Raw genomic sequence first — 27,909 nt, 5'->3', positions numbered from 1 at the left:
GGCCTCAGCCATGCTTTCTGGCCAGGGCAGCCAAGCTGGCAGGCAGGGTGAGCCAGGAACAGCCCTGTGTGCAGCAGCAGCTCCAGCTCTGTGCCAGCTGCAGCCCCCAGTGTTTCTCCTTCCTCCTGTCTTGTGGTTGGCACAGCACCAAGCTCACCTCAGCCTGACCACAGCCTGTGCAGCATTCCCTCCTTCAGAGCAAAGCCTTAATGTGCTGCTTCTGGTGGCACTTTCTTGCTCCTCTTTAGGACAAAGTTACTCTGAAACAGCAGATTTTTAAAAGGAGGTTTTATTGCCAAATCTCAAAGCTCTTTACAAACAGGAGACAAAGTGCTGCCTTTCCACGGGCTGCAGCAGCTGCTTTTCAGATCGTCATCCACACTTGCTCACTTGCAAACTCACTTCCTTCCTGTCACAGACATGTAAACTGGTGGCACAGCCCAAAACACAGACTCACACTCCAGCACTCCAAGCCCAGAGGCTCAAAACCCCCTAGCCTTAGTGCAGCCAGGAATTAGATGCAAGTTTAAACGCATGTTTAAAGGAAGGTTAAAAAAAAAGTGCATGGTGGCAGGATGTACACTGAAGATGGGAGTTGCCATAGAAGGCTGGATGTTTTAGGATGAAACTGCTAAATCTATTAGAAAAAAAAACCAGTTAAAACCAAGAGTCTCTACTATAGCATTTGCTGCAGTAAAGTTACTGGGTGATAGAGAGATGCCACTTAAGTTATACCTATTTACAAGACATAATACAAGTCCAGTAAGGTTTGTTAGTACAGCATATACAGTAATTAGCTGTAGGTTGTAAAATTATTTAATTTGCCCATTTCCTAACAGGTAGAGGGTATTTATCTGTTAGGATTCCTACTGATGGCTATTCAGTAAAATGTCAGACATTTATTCATTAGAATATTGAGTATAATATAAAAATATACAGTAAATATAAGCACATCCTGTAGGTTTGGCTGTAACAGAGAGGGATGTCTGGGTATTTTCACCAGCGCTTTGCCAGACGAGTATCCACAGAACACACTGCCACAAGAAAACAGGAGAGAGGAAAAGCATTTGTGTATAAATTAAGGGACTGAGCTACCCCATAAGCTGTTGTCATTCTCCTGGATTTCAGTGCCAGGCTTTGATTTGCCTGTCCTGAAGTTTAGGACAGGCCTTCAGCTTTGGGATATGAACCTGTACCCAGAGTTTGCCCTGGTTTGTGTATACTCCCATTAGTGTGAACTGGGTTTTCCCCCATCTCTCTATTGTTACAGAACTGCATCTTGCAAAAGCCTGCCTGCTCTCTGGAGCTGATGTCCCTCCACTTCCAGTGCACACCAGGTTCTGACAGCTCACATTCATACCACACAGTGTTCGGTAAACAAAAGTGCACATGCAGAAAAATACATTTAGATAGCAGATAGGCACTGAATATTGTCTGTGTTCTTAGCCCTTGTCCTAAGTGTGTCTGGAAAGGTGAATATGACCCATAGTTCACATTGAACCCACGGCAGCAAATGGCACAGGTCCAGAGTTTGCTTCAGGCTGTGTGCCTGAGGGTGGGCTTAGGACATTGGAAACTTCTTGCCTCAAAGCAAAACTTTTTGGCACCTGAGCCCTGAGTGTTTGACCATGTAGAACTTTCCATGTGACAGAATAACAAGTGAACTCTCATACAATATCTATGTCTTTCTTGAGAGGGGCACTCACTACCAAAACCAAGGCTAGTTTAATCAAAAGAGGCAGAAGCATCAGTTATGGTCACTATCTGTCTCACTGGCTCCAGGTGGCAGAAACCAGAGTATCTGGAAGCCCAAAGTCAACCTTTCTGTGCTCATACCTGAAGTACCTATGCCTAGCCTAAGAGGAGGCTCAAACCAAACTTTACTGCTGCTGTGGTTGGTGTTTGCAGCCCCCTGCAGACTTGTGGGACCTGGGCAGTTAGGAGAAAAAGAAACAGATGAGCTAAGAACAAAGTGCTGGAAAATGAGAGAAAAGAGTTTAGGTAGCACGTTGCTCCTTAACACCAGACTGGGAAGATTGCCATTTTCCATGTTTCCAGAGCCTGGCTCAAGCACAGGAGAAGCCCTCTGGGCTGTCACACAATTCTCCTCAAAGCAACGAGAGAGAACAGGGGAGAGGGCCCAGCTCAGGCATGGGGCCACATAGCAGAAGTGCAGAGACACAATTTTACCACTGCTGTAATCACTGAGGACCACAAGAACTGTGGTGGACAAGGGAAGCTGTGGGAATTATGCTGGAGCCTTCTGCAATGCCTTCCTCAGACCTTTCTATAGCAATGCATTTTTATTTTCTTACACTTAAGCCATTGGGACCAGCCCCAAAGTTTTGTGTGCAAAATGCCTTTCCCTCCATGTGTGTAAATTAGAGAGATCTGGGCCAAACCATGGCTCTCAGGCTGGCCAGGACACAGCAGGTGTTCCATGGGAGGGGGGATCTCACCCAGACCCACTGCTAATGTGCATGCTCCTGTCAGTTACATCCCAAGACAACACTAAGGGAACACACATCCCTGGAGCTGCTTTGTGACAGCTCTCCCAGGAAGCTCCTGGGGATCTCCTGGACACAGCTTCTCCAAATGCCTGGCTATTTGTTCCTTACAATGCTGAGGGAATTCAGAGTTATCAGATAGGTACGTTCCTCAATAATAAATGTGTTGTCTTGCTAGAAGACACTTTCACAGGCCAAGTGTAATCTCAATTTCCCTATTAATGAAAGAGGAACAATCAATACTTGCCTGGCAATGATGCTTTGAGGCTGGTGTTCCCTCACACAGTGCTTAGCACACCTAAAGCACTGCAGAGCCAGCCTCAAAGTGCCTTCATGCAGCTGCTCCACATCAGGGACACTACTTGGAGTCAGGAACTGGCCAGTTTGGTTTGCCTCTGTGTGAGGTCACTTTTTAACTGTGGATGTGGTTTTATGAGTATCTTTGGAGAAGATTAAATGATTTATCTTTACATTCCTAGATGTCACTGGGCCAGGTGGTCTGGGAAACCGTGCCAGCAAGCGAACAAACACTGACTACATTTATCTTTAAATGATTTAACTGGGAAAACCAGATAGGTGCCAGTGTAATCTGGTATTTGCTTGCCTGTAAATACAGAGAGACTGGGGCTTTTGCTAGAATAGCCATTCTGATCCTTTCAAAAAATCTGGCTTGGTCTGATTACCAGTAATTTTTAAAGCCTGATCCATTGAAAGGACTTTGGACAGAATTCTTAAAGAGCATTCACATTTTTGAAACTGTTCACTGTCCTGTAACCTTCTGCTGTGCTAAGAGGATTAGAACCAGACTGGTACGTACAACATGAAGAAAGAAAGATGCTATAACTGAAAGCTCAATTCTGTCCCATAAACATGGTGTGTGCACAGCAAAACACCATCTTTAAACACTGGCCTAGCAATGGTACAAATCATAAATGCAAATGTTTAGCTTTGATTTTGGGAAAGAAGTCTCTGCAGAGTATGTCAGGGAGCACTTCTCCTGTAAAGAGTCACTAGATCCTTTTGCTTTTCTTTCTGTTTCTGTGTTCCTTCTTTTTTCAGTTCTCCAAGACCTTTAATTTCTTGCAAAACTTGTGAAGCTTGCCGAAGCTGTTCTACTGCCTCATTGAGCAACGTCTCTGCCACCACTGGGGGTCCATTCCCCTCCTGGGCCTGTTCCAAACCTTCACGTAAAACCTTCTGCAGAAGCTTTTCTGCTTTTTCCCTTTCATTAGCAACCTTCTCCTCCATTTTAGCTATGCATTGATGGGAATCCTTCGGGAAACCTTGGCCTGGAAGTGCTCTCTGTTTATTTTTGGAATCAGAGAGCAAGTCTCCCAGAGAAGAGCAGCGAAGTTTGAGAACTGAAGTGTTTTCTGTAGAATCTTTCTTCTCAATAGTTGCTTTTACACTCTCGTGGTCTGTTTCTGTAGCTAAGGAAGTCTCTGTCTCTTCTGCTGAAGTTTGCTGTTCCTTCTCAGCTGCGGTCCTCCCATTTCCTTCTTCTGTTTCAGCTGCCAGGGATGTGAACTCTGCTACCTCGCTGGCTGTGATCCCATTCACTGGGGGCTTGGAGCTGCCAGACTCCTGCTCTTCCCAGCCCCCAGCTTCCAGGTCACCCTGGCTGGAGTTCTCTGTGGCAAGCATTTTCTCTGGCAAAACCTTAGGAGGAACAGGAGGCTTTGAAACATCTGCAGCAGCAATCTCAGCCAGGTTGTCTTTGCCATCATCTCCTGATGATTCCAAGTCTTCTTTCTTTTTAGGTTCAATGGTTGGTTGGTCCCAAGCTACTTTCAGCTTGTCTGGCACACTCTTAGGAAGTGGAATTGGAGCTTTTGATATAACCCTGTTGCTGATCTCAATGAGGTTCTCCTTGTTCTCCTCACTTGGTGCTTGGGATTCTTCCATGTTCTCCTCTGAACTTCCAGAGTCCTCTTCCTTGGCATTTGCAGTGTCCTTTGATTTGATGCTTTCCTTAAGCTTTTTATCTGGAGGCAGTGGAGGACACAGAGGTTTTTTATGTTCCTGGTCAGGAACATTGTTCTCTGCTTCCTGGTTTTCTTTTGTGCCTGTGGGTTTTATGGGTGGCATAGGGGGCTTTGGAGTTTCTTTCTGAGGTGGTTCATTGTCACTTTCACTGACAGTGGAATCAAAGGTTGGTGGTCCATTGTCTACTATATCCAGATCTAGTCGCAGGATACCATCTGATGTACACTTGGCAGCCTGAAAAACAAGAGAGAAAGTTTTCAGTTTCTATCCTTGATCCTGTGTTTCATCCTTTAACTTCAAGTTAAAGTGCAAAACCCTTGCAACCAGCATGGCAAGCAAGGGCTTGCTGCTTCAAGCTGAGAGAGTTGGGGCATTTCAGCCAGGAGAAGAGAAGGCTTCAGGGAGACCTTGAAGCCCCTTCCAGTGCCTAAAGGGGGCTTCCAAGAGAGCTGGAGAGGGGTTTTTCACAAGGCCATAGAGTGATAGGACAAGGGGGAATGGCCTTAGGCTGAAAAAGGACAGGTTTAGATTAGATATTCAGAAGAAATTCTTCACTATAAGGGTGGTGAGGCCCTGGCACAGGTTACCCAGAGAGGTTGTGGACTCCCCATCCCTGGAGTGTTCAAGGCCAGGCTGGAAGGGGCTCTAAGTAACCTAGTCTAGTGAAAGGTTCTTTGCCATTGCAAAGGTGATTTTTAAGGTCCCTTCCAACCCAGCCCTTGATTCTAAGAAAAGTGCAGAACTTATTTTAGTACTTCTTTTGAAAAGACTGCCTTAAAACCTGTACCACAATAACCTAATTTCTTGGTTTTCCTGTGGGTGCTAGTGTTAAGCTCTGCCTTTTTATTATTTGTCCTGTGGTAGTGGGATCCCTCTCCCCCGTTCATTTACAATGTGCTCCCCCAAAGGCTCACTCTTCTGCTTTTGAGCTTGTCATAAACCAAGTTGATCTCTAGATTGTAATCCTGTTGCCTTCTGCTTGCTTCCTCTAACCCAATGTCATCCCGGCCTGACCAGGGCCAAGCCTCAGCTGGTTAAACCTCCTTCAGACCACAGCCTGCATGCAAATCTCACTAGCAGGGAGCTTTTCCTAAAAAGGGTGGACTTAGCAAAGACATTGCAGTGTGTAAGCTCAGTGCCCCACAAGGAGAACCGCAGTGACAGTTCCTGTGTGAAGGAACCCAAAACCACACGGAGGCATAGCTGCAGCCAGGGCCAGGCTCCTGCAGTGCAGAGCCTTCAGTTAAAGCCTCTCTCTGCCTTTCCAGCCCAAGGCAAGCTGCATCCTGGTGGCTTGGCCCTGACCCATCCTCACCTGGCCTGCTTTGAACACTGAAAATCCATGTTCATGCCATTTCCTTCATGAATCTGCAGCCAGCAGCCATGATACACATCTTTCTGCAGGCTCTATCTCCTCATTCCTGCTGCTAAATTTGTAAGTCGGTTTCCCCTGATTTTGGCTGAGGGTGAGACATCTTAGAGATATTAACCTCAGGGGTATCTTGTGAAAATAGTGATCTGAGCAGGGAAGAGAGATGTTTTTGTGCCTAGGGAAGGGCTCCCCACCTTACTGAACCCGTATTAGGCAACAGAATCCACACTTCATTGTTGCTGTGACTTTTGTCATGTTTTCTTCTGCGGTTTTCTGGAGGATGGGAATCTATGATTCATTCTCATGCATTTCTCTGGGAGAGACACTCTCCCTCCATTTCTATGCAAAGTAAAAAGTCTCAAGGCATCTCATTTTCTGCACAAGGGTCATCTGAGTGTTGTGCAGGCACATAAGTCAGAGCCTTGGAAGTCTGAAGAAAGAAGGTTTGATTTAAAATCCTTCCTTGCTTGCAATTAACGCTCTGCTAAAATATCAATCTGTCTGTAGAAACTTTTTCATAAATCACAGGAATCAAACATTAGTAAGAACCTCTCCCCTGGAAATGAAATGCAGGTTTGTGCTTTTTTCTTTTTTTTTTTTTAAGTGACAGACCAGAATATCAGTTAAAAGTAGACAGGTTAGTCTATAAAACTGCCTAGGAAAATAATGTATTCTGTTTCAGACCTAGGGAAGGGCTTGTAAGCTTGAAAGCTCATCTGCTTTCTCCAGTTAGCTTAATAAAAATACAGCTTCTCCCCATGGACCATGCAGTTCTTCTACCTTTAGACCACTGTGGCTACAAAATTATCACGTCTTTGAAAATAAATATAAGAACTTCAGTCTCTAATGGCTCTGACCTGATGGTGAAGCAGCTTATGAGTTATGAAAAGCTAAATATATGGCACCGTGCTGCAGCAGATAGAGATCTATGGGAACCTGGAGCTTCATTAGAGAGGTGCTGGCACACTCTTTCCTGCAGGAAGTTGTTCCCCTTGTCAGCTTTCTCTGGGCTGTCCGTACCTGGGGTTTCCCCTGGGTACCTGAGTGGAAGCAGCAGCTCTCAGTGATCCCAGCTGGTGGCATGGCTCACTCCAACAGGGTGCACTCACCTCCTTTAGGTGGCTTCTCGTGGGTGGCCGGCGTCCGTGGGACACCTTCACCCTGTCCCGAGTCACGTGGTCCAAGGAAAGGCTCTCGTCCACTTTCACCTTTTAACAGGGGGAAGAGCAGGAAAACAAAAAGGAAGAGGGTCATTACTTTCTCAAGACATGTCTATAAAGTTGTCACTGTCACACATGAAATGTTAAAGCATTTCACCTCCAGTCTTCACCTCAGAGCTCAATTACAGCCTGCCTGCAAAGCCCTGCACGTATGTGATGGATATTTAAGGTCTCAGAGGTTTGCAATGGCTAAACTTATCTCCACCTAAGAGGCAGGGAAAAAAGGACACAAGGAACTTTGTCCTCACTGCACTCTGTGCTTGGACCAGCTCCTGCATGTGGCAGAACACAGCACCAAAACTGCTGTTTCCATCTTAGAGGTGAAAGCTCATTAATAACTGTGACCTGACTGTGAACTGTATCAGCAGCACTTTGTTTCAGCCCTTCCCTTCCACAGCTCTAATGACTGCAGGATGCTGAGGAGAAAGTGTGAGCAGTGACCTGGATTAATTGCAGATCCAGCTGAATTAACAAATTTATTTTCTGGAATCAGATGAGAAATCCATTGCCTTGCACTCCTAAGGAGGGAAGTCCCAGTGCCCTGACAGGTATTTCTCTGTCTACCCACACTGTGATGGCCAAGGGCTGGAGTCTGCTTCCCATGGAGGGGCAGCACCAGTGACCAGAAACACTGAAATATCTGTGTGTCCTTGGTACCACAAGTTTGTACAAAAGGAAAGCTGGTGAGGGTGAAACAGGGATTTAAAGAGAAAAATGGCTGTTATGGCAGAGTGGTTTTACAGCTCCTTCAGGGGAGAACAGATAATCCAAGTGAGCTGAGGGCTTGACCCATTACCCTGTGCCTGGCCTATGTAGAAACACTTTAAATCTGAGGTTTGATCCTTACTGGAATGACTGAGAATTAGAGGCTGGATCCCTCTGTAAGGAGGATAACCCCACTTCAGAGGGCAGGGAGGTGATCTGAGATTCCTCCTGTGCTGCTGAGATTCTTGCTGTGCTGCTGAAGGTGTGCAGAGTTCACTGCCCACTGTACTGAATAAAAGCAAAGCCCAACTTCTCAGCATTTACACCTCTAGCACTGTCTCTACACGAGTTAGCCCTTTTCTCAGAACTTTTACTCATTGCTTTGGTTTCCTTTGCTAAACAGTTTTGCTGATTTCCTTGTTCCTCCTTACCCTGCTCATTTTTTCTTGTGTCATTCCCATGGTGGTGGTTTTGTTCATTTCCTTTCAGTTACTGAAAGAACTGCAGAAGAGATGCTGCTCCTTTGCTTTAGCTCAGGACAAGGTTAAACAGGCTCTAGGTTGTGCAATTTTCATCCTCCCCTCTGTACAGCAGGATGGGAGGAGAATTTGAAAGTGCAGGTGTGCTGGGGCCAGCTGAGAGGCAGGCAGGTTTTGCCAGGGCCATGGAGTAACTTTCCACCAGACTTCTCTCCAGACTGCAGAATAGCTGGTGGACTGAGTCACTTCAGACTTTTCCAGTCCTGAAGACTGGGCTATATCCTAACCAAGTACCTCCATTTCCAGGCTGCTTGGTGCTGAGGATCATGGCAGTGTGGGGAAGATGAGTCCCTCCAGGCTGCATCCCAGCTCTACACAATCAGAGCTGCAGCTGCTTCTCTGCACCAGCTGCTTCCATTGGGACAGGGGGACTCCCAGAAATCCTCTGATCCCAAGCTCTGAAGGGAAGGAACCTGCCCCACCTTGCACACCACCTTTCTCTTTCCTTGGACCATGGCTGGCATGCAGGAAGGTTGGGGAAAACAAGAGTTCAGGCAAGTTCTCCTTTCAGCTAAAGGAGCCATGGATGAGAACAGACAGACACTGTTTCCTTACCTCATCAAATACTTTGTTTTTGCCTCTATTGATCCCTTCATTAAGAGCTTTTATCCATGATTCTTTTTCTTCCAAAGTTGGAGCTTGGAATTTGATATCATGAACCTGCAAGAGCAGAGAGAGAATTTTTGCCTGAGTGTTCCTTCAGAGATACCTCTGAATCACTTCAGTTTCTGTGTAACATCCACTTCTAGCCTGTGTTTAAACTACAGATTCCTTTGTGCTTTGCATAGCTCCCATGAACAGGATTTTGTTATGCTGGACAGCTTTTTGTTGTAGTTTTATTTTGGTAACTACTAAAGTAGTAAAAACGTAAGTTTCTCCCTTCTGCAAAACACTTGGAACAGCTCTTGGAGCATCAGTGAGTTGTACAGCAAATGGTCACACTGCACAGAGTCAGACTGAAAGTCCAAGTCATACTGGCTGGTTCAGATGAAGTAAAACACTTTATCTCCCACTTCCTCCAGAATACCAGGAATGGGAAGGCTGCATGCAGTGGGCTCTGCCTGCTTCCCTGTTCCTGTGGCTCTGCAGAACAGAACTGATACTGGAATGTGAGGCACTGACATTGGCTGCTCTAACCCTGACCCAGCTTGGCACAGACACCTTGAGGCATAAGAGCAATGTAAGTGCAAAAATTCACCATATCTTTTTCTGTTTGCAAATGAAATCCAGCAGTGAACACTGCAGGCAGGCACACTCTGGAGTCTGAAGAGCTGCCCCAAGAAGGAGGGAAGAGCTGGCCATACAAGAGGGAACTGGCAAGAAGTATGGGTCACAAATGAGGAGGAAGGATGGGTGATTGTATGGCCTGTCCTCCAGCCAGCCCTTCCCTTCCTCCAGGACAGCCCCATGGCTTTGCCCAGTGTTTCCACTCTCTTCTTGCCCACAGCAGTGACAATAGGCAGGGTGTCATTTAATTCACTGCTGTTTCCTCTGAGCACCTCACCAGTATTATGTAGCTGTGCCCCAGAGTACACTCCAGGTGAGAGAAATATCATCTTCACCTTACAGGTGGCCCCATGGCAGAGCAGCTGGGATCCAAACAGCTCCAAGTGGTGCCCTAATCCACACTGCACAGGCACACAGGAATAGTCCTGTGCTAAAGGACATCAGCAACATTGCAAAATGAAGCACTGAAAAGTTAGACACTCCCACTGTTTCCAGGCTGCAGGGATGTCAGCCTGCTGTGTGTGCTCCTCCTAGCACCATCCCTAACAACAGGGTGGCACTTCTTACTGAGTTATTCCATCATGTGTTTTATCCTCCTGGGTCAATATGTCTTATTGATTTCACTCTGCTCCAGCCCTGAAAACAGAATTACTGATTCCCCTGACAGTCTTTTTTTCTTTGCTGCTTATCACTACAGTGTCTGGGGGGCTTCACAAATGCCTTTTCAGGGCAACTGAAATGATCCACCTCTTCCAGGTGGAGAAGTGAGCTACAGAGAGGCTTGTTCAAAACACAGCCTCATGGGGGTTTTGCCTGGAACCGTTTTTTGGGGGTATTTAACATCCTATAGGTACTCTACACTTTCCCATTGCCTTGAAGGGCAGTTGTAGCCTCAGCCTTTTTGTAAATGAGGCCCCACATTCCAAAATCACAGCAGTGTCTATATAAAACAGGGACTATATTAAATGAGAGGCACAAAGCTAATGGTGACTGACAGTCGAGTGCTCTTAGCAGCTCCCTGCTCATGGCACAACAAAGCAGCAACTGTTCTGGGTCTCAGCAACTTCTGAAGGGACCATCAGAAATTCTGCAGAACTAAAGCCTGATCTCCTTACACCCACTCTTGCTATTAGAAACCAACTGTTCTTCCTTTCTGTATTTATTTCTCGTGTCAGTGCCATGGATTTACATCACAGCTTCCAAGTGCCAGACACTCACAACCATCATGGCAAGGAGGGAGTTAAGGAGTAATTTAGGAAAAGATTCTTTATTTGATCAGTTTGCACGTAAGGTGACGGGACCACATGCCTTCCTAAGAGCTCAGAGGGGAGGTTAGGGCCTGACCCACAGCCCTCTGGAAAAAGAGCCCTTTGTCTGGGATGCAGAAGAGCCACTCTAACCAGGGAATGTAAGGGAAGGCAAGGCTCCAAAACAGAGCGACGGCCAGATTTTGTTTTAGTCCGAGCTGGCCTGGTTTTGTGTGTGCTTAAAAACTTTTTTTGTTTGGAAACGATTTTGCCCAAAGCTTTGTGATTATAAAAGCTTATGAGAAAGCTCTACTTGTGAGCAGCTGAGCTGCTGCACTGCCTGGCAAAGACCTGGCAGCCTGCACCAGGGTTTAGAAATCTCCGTACACGTTGTTCAGGAGAAGGATTCCTGCCTCACTTCAAGCTTCCTCTTCCAATGCCACTTTCTGTGCCGCATTCCAAATAAAGCCTCCCAGTCTGTGACTAAGCACTGGTGTCAGCAACTCTGTGGCAGAGCAGAGAGAACCTCAGGGGGGTGGTTCCTTGTTAATGAGAAGCTGAGATGTCCCTCTGGCACGCAACCCTTTGCCATCAAATGCAGATCCAGTGGATGGTGAAAGAAAGGGACTCAATGTGGCAGCAGAAGGGAGCTGGGTGAGGGAGGATGAGCAGCACAGTGGGACCCACAGGGCAGTGTGGGCAGTGCCAGCCTCATGTTGCTGCAGCCCTGCTCCCTGGGGCTGTGACACAGAGGGGCAGGTTCCTCCCAATGCCCAGGTATCTTAGAATTTTTTTTTCTCCTTTTTATAACACATCCACAGACATCAAGGCAGAGTCAGGCTGCTGGGGCTCCAAGGCTCGTGCTCAGGCTGCTGCCAGCCACAGCCTCTTTGCTGCCTGGCAGTCCCTGGTCTGTCTGCATCCATCTGTGGCTCCTGTCCTTAGCCAAGGCACTGGAGAAAGAAGCTCACCCAAAGCAGGATGGAAGCTCTCTGTAAAGCAGGAAGCTGCAGAGGAGAGGCAGGAAGAAGCTGGTCTCAGTTCTGCCTGTCATTGGGACTCTGCACAGTACTCTGAGACTCCCAGGCTCTCAGCAAACAAGGAACAAATTAATTTCTCTTGTCTGTATCTTTACTAATTTGAATATTTACAGATACCAACAGATGCATCTAAAGATGGGTATTTCCTACAAAACATTAAGCAAGGTCTGCTCTCCAGCAGGAATTTAAGGCAGAGAGTCATGACACCAATATGAGAGGGCAGCAGGCAGGGTAACACATTTGCACTCCTTCTTGCTAAGCCAGCTGAGACTGAGTCATGCCATAAACAACAGGCTGGTGTGCCAGGAAAAGCTGTCATGGCCAAACCTAGTGACCATTGTAAGCCATGAATGCAGGCTACACAATTTACTGACAGTTACTCAGAGCACAGCACAGCTCCTGCTGAATCACTGCTGAGACCTCAGGCAGCAGAGCTCCCACAGGGATCACTGTCCGTGACAGCAGCGGGCACCAGCTCCCTCACTGCTCCTTGTCCTCCCTGAGACATCAGTCTTCTCCAGCACTGACAGCCTGATGGCAATGCCAAGCCTGCTTTCCAGGAAAGAGAAGTGTTCCTGGGGTCAGTCTGTTGTACCTGTGCTAAGTGATTTACAGACAAGCTCTGGAGAGCTTGTAGCTGCTGTTTAAGACTGTTACCAACACTTCTTTGCTGCGCAATTCTGCAGATCTGCTGCAGAGGTAGGTGACACAAACGTGTGCTTGGTCCTTATCTGTTTCAGTGCAAAGCCTGGTAGGGCTGGGCTAAACTGGCCTGTGAACTTCTGGGGGGATGTGTTCCCTTCTGCTGACTTTTGGTATAGGGTGGTCACCTCCAGCAGAAGCTGCAGCAAAGCTGGGTCAGTAAGATCTTAAACTACCATGAGGACAGCAGAGTCTATCTTCCAGATGGGAGGTCATTTCTTGCCTTCTTCTACATGACTTTGTCAGGTTATCTATCATGAAGGGGAAAGGAGAAGACGAGGAACTCCCTGCCTATGACAGAGAGGTTGGAACTAGGTGATCTTCAAGGTCCCTTTCAACCCAAACCATTCCATGCTTCTATGAGACAACTGTCAGATGATTCTGGTGGTTTTCTGTAGCTGAACCAAGAGCTACATCACCCCTGGGAATAATGCAGCATCTCTGCCAGACCCCAGGAGCAGAGTCCCCCAAGCCTCACTGCATTCTACTGCAGCTTCCAGGCTGGGCCCCTGGTGAAGGCAGTTCCAGGTACCTCAAAAATTGATGGAGGGAAGAATAAGCAATGGAAGTTTCCATCCCTGATCACAGGTGTGAAGACGCCTGAGGAGCTGCAGGACTTCCTGGTGGACTCTTTCCTGACTACTACTCTCTTCCCAATATTAATACTTCCCTGCAGCTGAAGCTTTTCAGATCCACTTAACACCAGACTTGTGCCAATCTTGGTAATTTTCAGAGTTTACACCAAGCATCACCTACACTGCTTTTCTGCATTGTGAGTAGTACATTTTAAAGTCTCCAGGTCAAGGCTACTGCCCTTTCTTAGAAGTCCAGCTCTCTGCATCCAAAAGTTTTCACTTAATTGCTGTGGATGGAATGAAGCATTTGAGATTTCTAAGCAGAACAGGGCTTTTGCACACTGCCAGCTTCCTTCACTGAAGAATTGAAGCTCAGGGGGCAGTGCTTTCTTTCAGTTCCATACCAGTGCAGGCGTGTGACATGCTGATATTGTCACAGCTTAACAAAAATGTCATCCTTGTCAACAAGCCAAGCAGAATCTGGGGTGCATTCATCAACCACCAATGTTTAGCAGGACAACTTATTTATTCAGGTGCAACTTCAGCTGCAGAGTAGTTTTAACTGACTGATTCATCTCTGCTCAAAAATATCCCATCCAAGATTTAAACTGGGATTCCCCTGCAACTAAACTGGGCTCCTTGCATTCAAGATTTGTGCACTGAAACAGAAATGGCCTTTCCTAGCTTGTTGCTAAGTCCCTCAAACTCATTCCTCACCATTATGCTCAGGAGAGAGGGTGAAAAGAAAAAAAACCCTAGCAAGATGTGGCAGGGTTTGGCAAATTGGCTCACAGGGTGATTTTAAACTGTGGATGGCAGCAAGCCTTCCAAATGGAAAATGTTTAACTGATATATATCGCCACAGCTGCAATTTCAAAACAGAAGAAGGACAGTTGTGTACGTTGGCTTCCTAATTGAAGCCTGTGCTAACATCTGCCAAAGTATGTTGTGTGTCAACACCCTCACCAGATTCCCAGCCAAAAGAAGGGTGGGAGGGGAGCCACAAACAGGGAACTTTTCATTTATAAAAGCCCTTCTTTTCACCGAAAGAGCCTTATAAAAAGTAGCCTCTATCTAGGTCTCCATTGAATCAGTGGCATGAAAAACAGGGTAGCTGTAAACTTGCCAGCATGCCAAAAGGATGAAGTTACCCTTCTGGGCACAGTTTGGGCCTATTTTTCTCATAGCAAGAAATGAAAGGTTTAGGAACAGGTCTCACACCCTATTGATTCATGGAGCAGTGCAGAGACATAGGCAGCTATACACAATTCTCTCTCAGTAACATACTGGCAGATAATACCTGCTCCTACTATGCTGCCCATCTCTAAGCACACAGGGTATTACTGGCCTCCCTGGGAATAGGTGTACAATTAGAATCACATAATCCTAGAATAATTTGTGTTGGAAGAGAAAAAACATCCAGTTCCAGCCCTCCTGCCATGGGCAGGGACACCTTCCACTATTCCAGGTTGCTCCAAGCCCTGTCCAACCTGGTCTTGGACACTTCCAGGGATGGGGCAGCCACAGCTGCTCTGAGCAGCCTGTGCCAGGGCCTCACCACCCTTGCAGGGAAGAATTCCTTCCTAATGTGTTCTGGGCTCCAGCTCTCTGCTGGAGCTCACTAGCCCAGGTTCTGGGGCAGGAAAGTCCTTGTTTTGTTGTTTTGAATGAAGTTTAGCACAATGGTGCTCTGAACTCAGCTGGGGTCTTATTATATGTATAAACACTAAGTGAATGGAGTGAAAGAATAAGCAACAGTGACAACAAGGACTAAACAATCTCCATTTATTTAAACAAAATGGAGATAGGGGAACGCAGCAAGTTGGTATTTGTGCCTGTTCATGTTCTTATGGAGATGAATGTGGTTTTGTCCCTCACAATTTGCATGGGGAGATTTAGTAACAACTCTAAGGCAAAAAATATCCCATTGAAATTAGAAGGCAAAGTGTGACACCCCAAAGCAACAATGAAGAATTCTAGCCCGTAAAGATGCCGAAATGGATAGCATGCAAGTAGGAACTAAGGAGAACATCAAAAGATGTGTAGTGATGATGACTATGGATAGGAAGTAAAGCAGGATGTCCTTGCATACACCCAGTGCTCAGATTCATGTATAGTCTCTATGCAATGCCAGCCTGGTTTTTAGCTTCTGGATCTAACCAGATGCTGTGCAGGAAGCTACAGATGTAGGGTTTAATGAATTCTGCAAAATAAATCTTTTCTCCTAGGAACTGTTTGGCTGCAAGTAAATTTGCACTGGAGTTTCTCAGATCAATGGTTCTAACTCCAGGAACTGTCTCAGTACATGCATTGGAATTACTGACACTGGACTTGGGCAAAGTTGCAGCATCCACAGGTGCTCAGAGGACATGGAGGAACCATAGGGAATGATCTAAGAAGTACCACTTAGGGAGTACTGGAAGAAAGAAAATGCTAAGACAGGAAAAAAAAATCAAGAGGAAAAGGTCAAGTCACAGGAAGATGCTTTCCCCACAATAAGAAAGAAATCTACATGACAGTGGCTTTCCTTCTTACACACTGTACACCCTGCACAGCTACAGGTCATTCTCCCAGCTGCCAAGGAGCTCAGCCTCAGAGCTTTTCATCTGCTCTGGGCTGGCTGGAACTGACTTTAGAGTTAGCAAACTTGAGGGTGATGAGAAAGGCAATCCTACCTTCTTACCCGGGGAGCGGATTAGAATGAAACGATTTTTCCTTTTTAGTAGTGCACGCAGCTCCTGGCACTTGTCATAACTCTCCAGTTCCACCGTTTCTATGCACTTCTGTTCATCCTGCAGAGAGGGAATGAAACATTATTATGAATAGGAGGCATTGAAATCAATCACAGACCATCAAATTCTGCATTTCTTCCCTTTGCAACTGTCTAAAAGCTCTTCTGCCTTAAAAATAACCTGCAGGCAGCTAGAAAGCCCCATAAATAAGGCTGGCATCTCATTAAGAAAACACCCTGGTCTTTAAGCTACAGGCCTAGTGCTCCACAGTGGCTGAGCAAATAACAGGTTGGGGACAGTAACACCAGCTTCTGTCATTGCTGTTGGCCTCATCCGGGGATAGGCAGCCAGAAGTGACACTACCTCCATCCCACAATGAAAGGAGGAGATGTGATTCTGCTTTTTCACAGGGAAGATGACACAAGCATCACGATGGTCCAAGCAACCCCCTCAGGAAGCCTGAGCCAGAGCAGGGATAAGAGGGAGCCCTGTTGCCACACTGAGCTGGGGCAGACTGGTCTTCACATCACAGAGGTCAGCAGGAGCCACGTGTGATGGACACAGTCCTCTTGCAGCCACAGTCTGAGCTGTCAAAACGCTTAGGATTGGAAATACAGCCCTGTACAGCCAGCAAAACTGTCTGGGCCAGCATCTCAGTGGGGAATATTTATCTCTGGAGTATCTCCACTGATGACTGCCGGCCGCGATCTTGGCTCATTTCTCCCAGTAACATAACTAAAATTCCACACGTGGTGCGTGGCTCAGTTCAGCTGCAGAGCACCATCCCTAATAGGAATTGCAGCGTAACACTGGGCAGATAATATTTTTCATGTCTCAGTAGCCCAGCAGAGACCACAGCTCCCTTTTGCTAAGCACAAATGAGCAGTGAGAATCTCAGAGCAGTTCTTGCCAGTGAAGTGCTACAGTCAGCACGGCTCATGAACCTCTCCAGTACCATCCTGAATTAAAATCGCTGGCCATAACCACCCCCAGCTCAGGCTCTGCTCCCAAGGCAGCTCCTTGTGCCCGTATGAGTTTGTATTTAGCAATTCCTGTAGCAGAGAAGGGGGTGTGGGATGAGGAAACATGTCATAGCCAGGAAGCTGCTGCGTGGCTGGAGGCAGGGAATGGAGAGTTCAGAGGGAAGTGGGCTGCGGGGAATTTCCTCCCTTTACCACTTGACATTTAAGTCACTGTGCAGAACTCAGCCTGTGTTTCAGTTTTTTTAACCCTCCTATCTGGGGATGGGGGCCCAGCAGAGCTGATGCCAGTACACAGAGCAAGTCCTGAGCCACCGAGGGACGTCTGGATCTAATTTAGGTTTATTATTCTAATGACATTACTGTTTATTTCATTTAACACTGAGTAGGTGAATGTGAACTGGGGAAGCGCATGCTAGGAGGAGGAGATGAATCCTGCCCAAACCCAAAACCCAGCCGATAAAATCCTGCTGACGCTACCGGGCCCTTTGAAGGCTCCTGCTGCAATCCTGGTATCGCAATGTCACTGCAAAAGGACAGGGATGGAAATAATAACCCCTCTGCGGCCAAGCAGTGACAGAGAAGGGTGAGGTCAGGAATACATGCCTCGGGGATGGGTGATCTCATCCTGGCCTTCGGAGGACGACCGCCCACGTTACAGCCCTGCCGCACGGCCGGTGCAGCTCCCAGCTCCTTCCCTGGGCTCAGGATGCAGAGAGCTCAGCAGCACTCTGAGCACACACCAGCCCCAAGCCTCCTGCCCACCCTCCCTGCTCTCAAGAGCAGCTCTTCCCCCAGCAGAGCCCCTGTCACCCTCCCTGTTCATGCCATCCGTCCTGCCTCTTGGAGAGGAACCCTGTGCAAGCTGTGCACCATGTCCTCGGGGCTGTGGAACACCAAGCTGGGGAACAAGGGGACTTGGCAGGGTGGAGAGGTGTGGTTTTGCTGTGAGATTGCCTCTTGCCTTCCAGCTGCCTGTCTTCTCCCTGGAGAGGCTTTGGGGACTGTGACCTGGCCAGGGAACAAGGGCAGAGAGGATGGGGACATGCAGGATGCTGTCTCCTAGAGACACCTTGACTGTCAAGCTATGGTCCTTCATCTCAGGGACCTGAACTTTTCAAGTGAGTTATCTTCTTCAGGGAAAGCAGGGAAGAAAGCAGCCAGAGAAATAGAAAAACTCCATGTATGAGGCAAAGGAAAAGCATCTGAGTTCAGGGAGCACCAGAATGGGGCTTTTGTCTATGTTTTACCCTTGGCAAGCAGCCATCCCCACTCTATGAGCCTACCTGGGTCACAAAGAGATCCTTTATGTCTGTCCTGCAACACTAAGATAAAGAACAAAAGACCCGACCCTGACACAGGTCCCCAGGTCCCTTCAGCCTCCTGGGACCTGGAGGACACTCAGCACCATGCGGAGACAAGCTCACTTCCAGAGTCCTGCCCTGACACATGTTCTGGACAAGCTCAATCCTGGTACAGAACCCTTACATTCATGATTTAATGCAGAAAAACTATTCCATTAACTCTTCATGGAGCACATCCTGTGACAAACATATCTGTGTCTATTGGCTTGGTCCTTAAGAAGAAAGCTACTGAACACTTGGACATATTAATGCATGTGCTTAACCGAAGAATCACACCTGGCAAAAAATTTCCTTAATGAAAAGTTTATAAAAAGGTGGGGGGAAAGGACTCCCTGAAATATTTATTTATATGAAGATATAATTCCCAGCAAAAACCTCCTCACTGACACACACTCAGGGGCTGAGACCCTCCGTTCAGTGTAAAATGTCTAAACCTGAAATAATCATTTATTTCTGTATTTGAGGCTCTCAAAGTGTTTTAACAAATCCATTTTGGGTATACCTTGCTATCCCTTTACCAGGGGCAAAATGTAGATGTTAAGTGTCCATTTGTTGAACACTAAGTGGATCCTCTGGTCTCTAGAATCTAGTAAGATTTTTCCCTTTCAAATAATACACTTACAAAGAAACCCTAAAACAACAAGAAAACAGGTCTAAGCACTAGCTGCACTGTTTAGGAGTTAAAAAAACCAAACTCAAGACTGATGCTTTCTAATCCATGAAGTGATAATATTGATCTGTCTAGTCACCCTACATTGGATTGCCTGGTCTTCAGGCAAAAAAAGAAAACTCTAGGATTTTTTATTCTTGCAAGAATATGCAGAGACAAGAAGACAAGAAAACAACCCACTAGAAAATAACCCACTTGTTTTATGCAGACGTGCACAGCAGTTTCTTGTGATCCAAGCACCCTGTAGTTGCATCAGTGCCTCCTTTCCTGACATTTGGGTAAGGAATATACAAACATCTTGCTTAATTGCATCTTCATTTAGGTGAAGGTACAGATGCAGGGTGCTGGAGGCACAGCAGAGAACAAGAAATCCATCTCCCTTCATTCCCCATCCTCTGAAAGAAACCTGAAGCCATGTGGGATGACTTTCATCCCATCTGCTCCAGGTAACACAATAAGCATTTGCCATTTGCCTTCAGGAGGTGGCTCTGCTTTAAACTAAACCCAAAGCCTGACTAGAGATGCAACTTGGGGAGCACGTTCCCAGGGTAGGTCAGGAGCACATTCCTGGAGATTGCTACTGGTGATGATATATGGTATTTGTGTGCTGCTCACACTGTACTTTCCAGCAACACTGTACAATGTTCTTGTCTGTATCTCGTGCTGGCCGTCCCCTCTGCTCTTGTTTTGCACCTAAACCTCAGCTACAAGTGCAGCCAGGCTCATGCAACTGCACCAACAAGGCAGCCTGCATAGGAAACAACTGCTAAAGGCAACATTAGCACCCCTTTGTGAAGGGGTGGACACGGGAGGGACTGAGAAAAGCACACTGAGTCCAAGGCTCTACCCAGTTCCTGGAAATCTGATGGGCTCAGACCAGCTGAAACGCTCAGCCTCCAAACCTGCCTGCCCACATGGAAGCTGACCCCCCCTTTAACCCATCCAAGTCTAATTCAGGATACATATGGAGACATGCCTTTTATTCCTGTTGCCTGAGGTTTTATCTCCTTTCCTTTTCAGCAAGCACTGAACAATCCCATCTGTAAATGTTGCAGCCTGAGGATGGTCTGGAATGCTGTGTTCTTCTCCAGGGTCACACAGAACAGATAGGTGGAGAAGGTCCAGTGGGAAAAATGGAACCTTGAACTCCAGAAATGCAAACCCCCATAGAACACTGCACCACAGACTCTGCCTAGACATCCACCCTTCCCATCTCAAAAACTTAGTTCCCCATTTGTAAGACAGAGACAGCCACACTGCCCTGACTCACATTAAAGGAAGATAAATACAGTAATAAACATGAACTGCCTCAATTCTGTTGCAACAAGACCCCTCCTGAGTGCAGAAAATTGCCATTTCCTTTGGTTTCCCTGTAGTAAGTCTGCACAATCACATGTTATCCTATTGTGCTACCAGATAATTTTGCAGCAATTTCCTCTCCTAAGACATTTGACTTCACTGTAAGCCAGTTTAATAGCCTATAGATATTAACATGATCCCTTATTTACAATAATGGGACCTTGCAGCTACTGTAGCTTACAGATGCAATTTATTACAGGATGTTACCACAATCCACAGGCTACCAGAAAACATTATGCCTGGTTGTTACAAATGCCATTTTCCTTCTCCAGATAATAAAATAACCCTTTAAATGATTGGGATTTTTCCTTCTTCTGAATGTCTGTGAAAATTAATCTTACTTTAAAAGCCTCCTTTTCCCTTGTGGTAATGAGAGCCTCCATGTATCTTATTTTTAAAGGCATGCCCTTTAAAAAAAACCTACGTCATGTTTATAGATTTTGAATCTTCGAGTTCCCGAAGCTTCAGCTGGAGTCAACAGGTGTCCAGGGCACTGGGAAATGATCTACAGAGAGCCAACAGTTTGCAGGACCAGGCTTCATCCCTCTGGGTAAGAAAACCCCCCTTGCTTTTCCTGCCTTCTGAACTGCTCATCACCTGACACTGACTTCTCCTGTCATTATTCTTGCACCCTTGATGACATTTCACAGCTAAGAACAAATGACACCAGAAAGCTTTGGGATTTGGGAAGAGCAGGAGTGTTCAGCATAAGGGAAGAGATAGTACCCTTTAACCTAAATTGTTTATAACAAATCTTCTTTATTAGGCAAGAGTACGTTTTTAAAAAAGAGAACTGAACTCACTGTCAGTCCTGTTGTTCCTGAAACCACCACAGCAATGCAGCTGCTGAAACATTTCCCCATTCTTCTTCCCTTGACACACTGCACACGACGCTTTACATGATTTTGCTTTTATATCGTCCTGATGCCCACACATGACCCAAATCCTCTTGGGCCAGACACCTCACAGGCACGTGGTCCTTGTGCAGACCACAGTCCCCCACCCTGCTGCACACACAGGCCAGCACAGGGCTTGGACCTACCCACCCCTCATCTCAAACCTCTTTTGGCTGTAGCTTGTGCTCTGCACTGTCCTTTCTAACTTTTGGGGCAAACTCTGCTCTTGCAGAAGCTGCTTCCAGCCCAGGAACAAGGGCTTGGCTCGGGACAAAGCCACCTTTGCATCACGGCAGGACCAGCCCTGCACTTTTCATTCTTCTCTCCTGAAAATGCAGGACAGCTTTGGCTTGGCTCTTACTCCTCGTTTGTCTGGAAACAGCTCTAAGTGTGGCCATGAACTTAAGGCATGCAGTTTATCTAGGGAAGTCCAGGACAAGGCTCCCAGGGGTCCTTTGCTCAGAACTGGCTCAAGTAAAGGGAAAAGATGAGCCAAATCCAGACTTAAGGAGGATAGCAAGCACTCGCAACCTCACTCTGCATCCTTCAGTGGCTAAAAGAAACCCTGAAGAGTCTGGCTGGCAACAATCTGAGCAGCTTGAGGGGTGCCAAACAGCTGCAGGGTTGCCTGCCATCCCCTCAAGTGGCAGGTGGGAAGTCAGCCTGCTACAATCACTTTTATCCTTCCAAACCAAAACCTCATTGCACATATCCTGCTTCCTCCCAAAGCTTTACTCTGTTCACCTTCTCACAGGATGTCCTGCCCCCCATTTTTTTATTCTGGCAATGGCTCTGTCAAAATATTCAGTGGCTAAATATTTATAATATATAATATATTTAAAACGCAGCTGCTGTCTGTTTTACAGAGTTTACCCTTCCTGGAGATATCTGGAGAAGGCCTTTTGAAAGGAATGGGCTGGAGGAAGAGTAAAAAACACAGGGACATGCATGTGTCCCCAGGGGCCTGCTCCTGCCCCTCATTCAAGGCCATTAGCTGTGACCATACCTCGTCCTCGTAGACCATGAGCTGTGTTTTCCTCAGCTGGATGTAACGATCCTTCCACAGTCCCAGGAGCCCCCCGCTGCTTTTTTTAATCCAGCCATATTTCTCTGCAGTTGGAGCACACTTTGGTTTCTCTGAGACCTCCTCCTTTGGATCCTGCAAGGACAGAAGGCACAAGGAGTTTCCATCATCAGAAAGCCAGCCCAGAGAAGATTTGGCACCCACCAAATGTGGTCCCTCCCCACCAGATCACAACGGGAGACTGGCATCTTCCAGAGGAAAACTCAACCAGCTCTCACAGGACTGGTAAGTGGGCACAGACCCCAGCCATCCCTGAAGACACTGCTGGGATGGCAACAAGTCCACCTTGTTCCTCTGCTTCCCCAGGGGCTCTGCTTCCCTCTCTGGGGAGGTACTCCTTGCTCACTCAGGCACCAAGTGCATCTTGAAAGAGAGCACCCTCCTTTCCTCTTTGCTCCTCCAGCTTTCTCATGAATCCCAGCATGATGGATTGTGCTGGCATCAGTAGCAACACTCATATTTCAGTCCAAGGCCACTTCTGCAAGCTTCTCTTCTAGGCATCTATGCTTGGTCACCATCCCCAAACCAATTCCTGTGGGCAAATCCACAGCATGAGGGACAGGACTTCACCACATCCACGTTAAAATGTTCCCAGCAGATTAAAGATGAAAGCTTTCTTCCTCTCCAGTGCACTGGAAGAGCCTTTACAAAGGCAGGATCCCTGCACCCCTCCCTTGGAACACCCTGCTGCTCCCCACACCCCATGGACCCCTCAATAAGCCTCTTTCCCTGGAGCAAGGCAAGAGGAATCCCTTCTGAGCCAAATCCCCTTACACAATCACCTCACCAACCTTGTGATTTGTCAGGAGAGGCCAAGCCCAAATCCTCCAACCTCCTCCCAGGGACCCCACTGTCCCCCAGACTCATTTTCTCCATGTCCCCATGTGTAATAGCAGCAATGCTACTGCAGAAAGCTGGCACACAAAAAGAACATGTGTGACAAGAGAGCCCCAAACATCCCAAAATGGCATCACTGCACAAACTGGACCAGCTGGAGCTCAGACATCTTGTTTCATAACATGAGAAAATCCCAAGTGCATGGAACAGAGTCAGAGCTGGACACTCCCACAGCCAGGATAGAGCAAGTGCGTATGGACAAGCTTAAAAAATTTGGAGGAGAGCCTTGCTAACGAATCTGTTCTCATGTACCAAACTCCCACTGAACACGCCCTTGGACAGCAGCTTTCATCAGGGTAAGCTCTTATTGCAAAGAGGGAGCTCAAACCCATAAAAAAGAACAAAAACAGCTTAATCACCCTGTGCACCCACATTTATTCTGACCTCCACTAAGATCTGGAAGGGGCTGGGCTTTGCGGGTAGGCTCGGGTGCAGACTGGGAACAAGAAACTCAAACAAACTCTTTCACCTAAAAGAAAAATGGGCTGAAAGCTGTAACAACCTCAGTGCCTTTTGCAGAATTATTTCAGTTACACTGAGCTGCATCTGAAATGGCCACAATACAGGATGACTGAGCATCAAAAAGTTTTCCGGGAAATGGAGGGACTACATAGGGTGGGTTTTTTTTAAACTTGACTTTTTAGGTTGCCAGGAAGTTGTATTCAGTTGAGATCTGTGACTTCAGCAAACATCAATTCCTGCACAAATACAGACCTGCTGGTTTCCTGATCGAGAACCCTTTTGATGTCATTTTTAGATAATTGGGCATGGACTTTAACCTCCCTGGTAGCACTTGTGCATGGATGTCACTGTATGAAGAGTTTATTGAAGAGTTATTTCATACTCACTGTATGAAAGTGAGTCCAGACCAACAACTGCTAAAATGTTTTCACTCTTTAAGGCTTTTTTTTTTTTTTTTTTGCTTGGCAGGTGAATTTTTGCTGGGCTTTTTTTTCTCCACCTGGCAGAAAGGCTGAAGTCACGTGGTAAATATGTCTATCCATGCTCTGTTCTGCAGAGTGAAAACTACACTGGTTTTAAAATAAAAGTACTCCCTGTGAAGACACGGCAGACCTAACATCTACCTCTGAAAAACAACCTGCCCCAGCAGAGCTAGGGCTCATGTTGGCACCTCTGTGCAAGGCACAGCGAGGGCACAGCTGGTTTGGGGTCTGGCTCTCCAGCCTTTCAGGGACTGCACCTCCCCCCTTGGCATTGCAGGGTTGCCTTGGAGCTCCCCAGATCACTCAGGAGCCCTGATGGAATCCCTGCTGAAAGGAGCCATGCATGGGGGAACCCTCCATACAGGCAGGATTTCCTGCTGTGCCAGCAGCTGGGAGCATCCACACAGAGGATCCATGACTCCAGACTCCACCTGAGCAGCCCAGGAGAGGGAAGGTGAGGGAATGAGATGGAGAGTGCTGCTCTCAGCAAGTGACAACAGCCAAAAGCAGAGAGCTCTGCCCCTTGCACTGCACAGGAGTCACCTGAGCCTGAGCTGCCTTCTCCAGTCCCTGCTACAAGGCAGATGTGATGGGTGAGATCCAGCACTCAGGGATGCTGAGCTGCTGGGCTCTGGGTCAGCAGCTTCCCCCTCACACACACCCAGCACATCCCTCAAGGAGGGCAGGTGCTGTAATCCCTCACCTGCAGCTTAAGGACATAAAAAACCCAGATGATTCAACAGCAAACTTTGTTCCTGCAAAAGCAAGAAGTCTTGGAGGTGGTGCCTGACATTTTTGCAGATTATTTTTATGCCAGCCCTGCCCCAAATTGGCAAGGGGAGGTTGGCCAGGGAAGGGCACTAGCAGCAGGGCATTGTATCCATCCTGTGTCCCCTGCCTGCAATTCCACAATTAAAATGGGGGCATGACACAAAGACATGAGCTGCTGCTGTTAACTCAGCTACATATGAGCATTCTACAAGAAATATTCAGATATCCTTCCTGGGATGTTCTTGGGCTGGATTCATTCTTGTGGTAATTCCATAGAAGAAGCCCTCTGACATCAGCCAAGTGAGCCAGTGTAAATGAAGGAAGAACCAAGTTATCCCAATGCTGGCTCAGGCCAAAGGCATCGCTCCCAAAACCAACCCAAAGGAGCCATTTTTGCATTTTATATCACGGTGGCATCAAAAGTGAAACATGAGTTCCACTCCTTCAGCTTGGTTTAGCCTCACATTTTGCAGCTCAGCAAAGAACCCAAATCAGACAAGATGGCTTTTTATTTAACAACTAGGCAGTTTTTTCTCCCCTGCCCTGTATTTTATGGGCCCACAAACCCACACAGTCTTCATGTCTTCCAACAAAACAAACCCCCAAGAGCTGAATCACAGTGGTGTTTTTAAAGTTACACAGAGCACAGAAGTGCCTTAGCCAGTTACATCAACTTTACTTCAATCAAGCATCTCACTTATCACGCTCTCCCTTCTACCAAGGTGCTGATTAACAACTCCCAGGAGACAACCTGCATCCCCACACGTCCACTCTTTTTCTCCCTTTCCACGTTATCTCCCAAACCTTGCTGTTAGCACTTCCACTTCTCCCCAGCCTGCTGGAGCAGAACAGATTGTTTCACTGGAAACAAACTGCTCAGATCCACGTGGAACTTGCAGAACTGCCTCTGACACCCCTTCTACAAGCAATCCTTGGAGAATTCATGTATCACTAAAGAAGAGAAGCCCTTGAGAGGGCCAGCCAATGCTGGGGTAAGTGTGAAGCCCCTTTGGCCGGCGGCCACCAGCTGGAAGCAGTTTCTCTGCTGTGGATTAATTTCATGGATGCCAGCGGATAATAACAACTCTCAGTCACTACCAACTTGGGCTGCTTTGCCGTCTCCCTGCTGTTTTAAAAGAGCTTTCATTCTTGCCACAGAATGTTGGGAGCTGAAATAAGGGGGTGTGAGGGGGGAGAGACAAGCCACAGCTACAGGGATCGCATGTACCAGACAGAGCCTGAAGTCCTCCGGCAGTCCGTCCTGCCGGGAGCTTTCTTTGTGCATGAGCAGCAAAACCTCATCCAAGGAAAGGAAGCAGGAATAATTGCGTGGCCAGACGAGGGGAGAAAGCGACCTGTTTAACTTGCTAACAAATTTGTGGCATCTTAATCAATCCTCACAGGGATGGATTACTGGGGTGTCTGATCCCATGGACACGAAAACCGTGTGCGGAAGAAGCACCACTGCCCTTCCCCGAGTTAAACCCGTCCCAAAGAGAAAGGAGGAGCAGAACAGCAGCGGGGAAGGCTGGAGGTGCGTAGACATGTCCAAGCTGGCGATTCGACCCAGGCCCGGCTCCAGCAGGGCAGGACAACACCCCGGCGGGAGTCACTCGGGTGGCCCGAGCACGCGTGGACCCGGCCGGGTCCAACATCCCGAGGGCTGCGGGGATGCGCTGCCGAGGCTCTGCCCGAGCCGTTCCGGGGCTGCCGCGGATGGGGATCCCCCCGCCCCGCGATCTCCTTCGCCGTCCCCGGGCGCAGCGGGGCGGGATGTCCCAGCGCCGGCGAACACCCCGAAACACCCCGAAGTGGTCCCCCTGTCCCGGCCGGCGCTTCTCCCGCCCGGCCCGGGGGTCCCCCCTCCCTGTCCCGGGGTCCCCCCGCTCCCGGCCGGACTCACTTGCTCCATGGCTGCTCGCCGCCCGCTCAGGGGCTCGGCCGCCGCCCCGCTGCCCCGCTGGGCTCCGGGCGGACGGGCATGCCGGGCGGGCCGGGGCTGCCGGCCCGGGCCCCGCCGCTCTCCCTCGGCAACAACTTCTCGGGGAGCCGGAGCCGCGGCGGCAGCAGCAGCACCGCCGGGTTTCCGGCGGCTCCGGCGCTGCCAGAGAGGAGGCGGGGATGCCCCCGCCGCCGGCCCCGGCCCCGCCGCCGCCTGGCCCGGCCCCCCCGCCCGGCCCGGCCCGGCCCCCCCGCCGCCGACGGGGGTGGGAGCCCCCGGGACGGGCTGGGACTGAGCCCGGGGAGGGGCAGCAGCGGGGTCCGTGCGGTCACACGGCGGCTGCGGGGTGGGACGTGGAGCCTGGGGTGGGCAGAATAACCGGGGATGACAGGATAGCCGGAGCGGGACTTGGAGCTCGGGGTAGGAGAGATCTCCCGGGGTCGGACAGGGTCATCAGGGGTCAGGCAAAACCGTGGTGGGACAATGTCTGTGAAATCGGAGGATCCCTGAAATCGGAGGATCCCTGAAATCAGAAGGCCCCCTGTGTCTGTCGGAGTCCCCAGGGTCCAATGGGATCCCCAGGGTTAGGCAGGGTCCCCGGGGTCACATACAGATCCTGGGGTTAGGCAGGGTCCCCAGGGATCAGGCCAGACCCCATGGTAGGGGAGTTCCTGAAATCAGCAGGTCCCAAAGGTCAGGGGGCTCCCTGGTGTCTCACATGGTGCCCTGGGATCAGAGAGGGTCCCATGAGGTCAGGCCAGACCCCTGTAGTAAGACAGTGGCTGAAATCAGAGTCCTCATGGTCAGGCAGGGTCCCGGCAGTGAGGCAGGGTCTGGGGTGGCACAGTGTCCCTGGGGCTGGGGTCAGGTCAGGCCCCAGGAGCTGCAGGACAGGGCACAGGGTGGAGAGAGGCGAGGGATGCTCCATGGAGCAATGTCCAGGGCTCAGGTCTGTGTAGCCACGTGGCTCCCTCAGCCACAGCAGTGGCTCCTGGCCATGGGGTGGTCTCTGGACAGTGGATTTTGGCACAGGGGTGATGCCCCAAGGAGAACAGCTGGGGAATGGTCTTTGGTAGCAGAAGTGGTTAACACTAGTCATGCTTAGAGCTATTGTTCTCCACTGGTGTTCAGCTTTGCAGACTTCTGCAGC

At 48.4% G+C, this 27,909-nt stretch overlaps 2 protein-coding genes and 2 long non-coding RNA genes across 7 annotated transcripts in view; 3 read left to right on the top strand and 1 right to left on the bottom strand.

The window, feature by feature from the left end:
• The window catches only part of LOC135280640 (uncharacterized), a 36,663-nt gene extending 12,647 nt beyond the window's left edge, over positions 1 to 24,016 (top strand). Inside the window, exons 4-7 of one of the 2 annotated variants that reach the window (XR_010347507.1) lie at positions 9,352 to 9,509; positions 20,626 to 20,775; positions 22,238 to 22,430; positions 23,102 to 24,016. This is a non-coding gene — a long non-coding RNA (uncharacterized LOC135280640). Of the gene's footprint in view, positions 1 to 9,351; positions 9,510 to 20,625; positions 20,776 to 22,237; positions 22,431 to 22,608 lie in introns of both variants that reach the window. The other variant, XR_010347506.1, reaches the window with a different exon arrangement.
• Positions 274 to 26,982, bottom strand: PLEKHO2 (pleckstrin homology domain containing O2). Of its 3 annotated transcripts, XM_064388726.1 has the most exons (6): positions 26,721 to 26,982; positions 22,128 to 22,280; positions 15,796 to 15,912; positions 8,885 to 8,989; positions 6,975 to 7,073; positions 274 to 4,727 (listed from the first exon to the last, which is right to left on the bottom strand). In XM_064388726.1, exons 1-6 carry the CDS (start codon positions 26,727 to 26,729, stop codon positions 3,489 to 3,491), a joined length of 1,722 nt encoding a protein of 573 aa, XP_064244796.1. In that variant the 5' UTR covers positions 26,730 to 26,982; the 3' UTR covers positions 274 to 3,488. The 3 variants fall into 3 exon arrangements, with proteins under 3 accessions (XP_064244796.1, XP_064244797.1, XP_064244798.1); XM_064388727.1 differs by lacking the exons at positions 15,796 to 15,912; positions 22,128 to 22,280; positions 26,721 to 26,982 and adding exons at positions 11,775 to 11,810; positions 12,722 to 12,850; XM_064388728.1 differs by lacking the exons at positions 15,796 to 15,912; positions 22,128 to 22,280; positions 26,721 to 26,982 and adding an exon at positions 12,722 to 12,861.
• LOC135280643 (uncharacterized) lies at positions 12,890 to 20,600 on the top strand. Its single transcript, XR_010347511.1, has 3 exons — positions 12,890 to 13,317; positions 19,189 to 19,312; positions 19,887 to 20,600. It is a non-coding gene; the product is annotated as an uncharacterized LOC135280643 (long non-coding RNA).
• The window catches only part of PCSK6 (proprotein convertase subtilisin/kexin type 6), a 51,370-nt gene continuing 47,977 nt past the window's right edge, over positions 24,517 to 27,909 (top strand). The window contains exon 1 of the mRNA XM_064388712.1: positions 24,517 to 26,351. The gene's annotated coding sequence lies outside the window, so the exon portion shown is untranslated. The remainder of the gene's footprint in view (positions 26,352 to 27,909) is intronic.

Source organism: Passer domesticus, chromosome 14 (assembly GCF_036417665.1).
Source record: "Passer domesticus isolate bPasDom1 chromosome 14, bPasDom1.hap1, whole genome shotgun sequence".
In the NCBI taxonomy this organism is placed as follows: domain Eukaryota; kingdom Metazoa; phylum Chordata; class Aves; order Passeriformes; family Passeridae; genus Passer; species Passer domesticus.
This window is presented reverse-complemented; position numbering and strand designations above follow the sequence as displayed.

Bases quoted from the DNA above. Each gene is read 5' to 3' on its own strand.
- PLEKHO2 (XM_064388726.1), bottom strand. The intron at 15,913-22,127 runs GTATGGTCACAG...CCCTCTCTGCAG, and splicing joins TCATGGTCTACGAGGACGAG to GATGAACAGAAGTGCATAGA. The intron at 7,074-8,884 runs GTAAGGAAACAG...CCCTGTTAAAAG, and splicing joins AAAACAAAGTATTTGATGAG to GTGAAAGTGGACGAGAGCCT.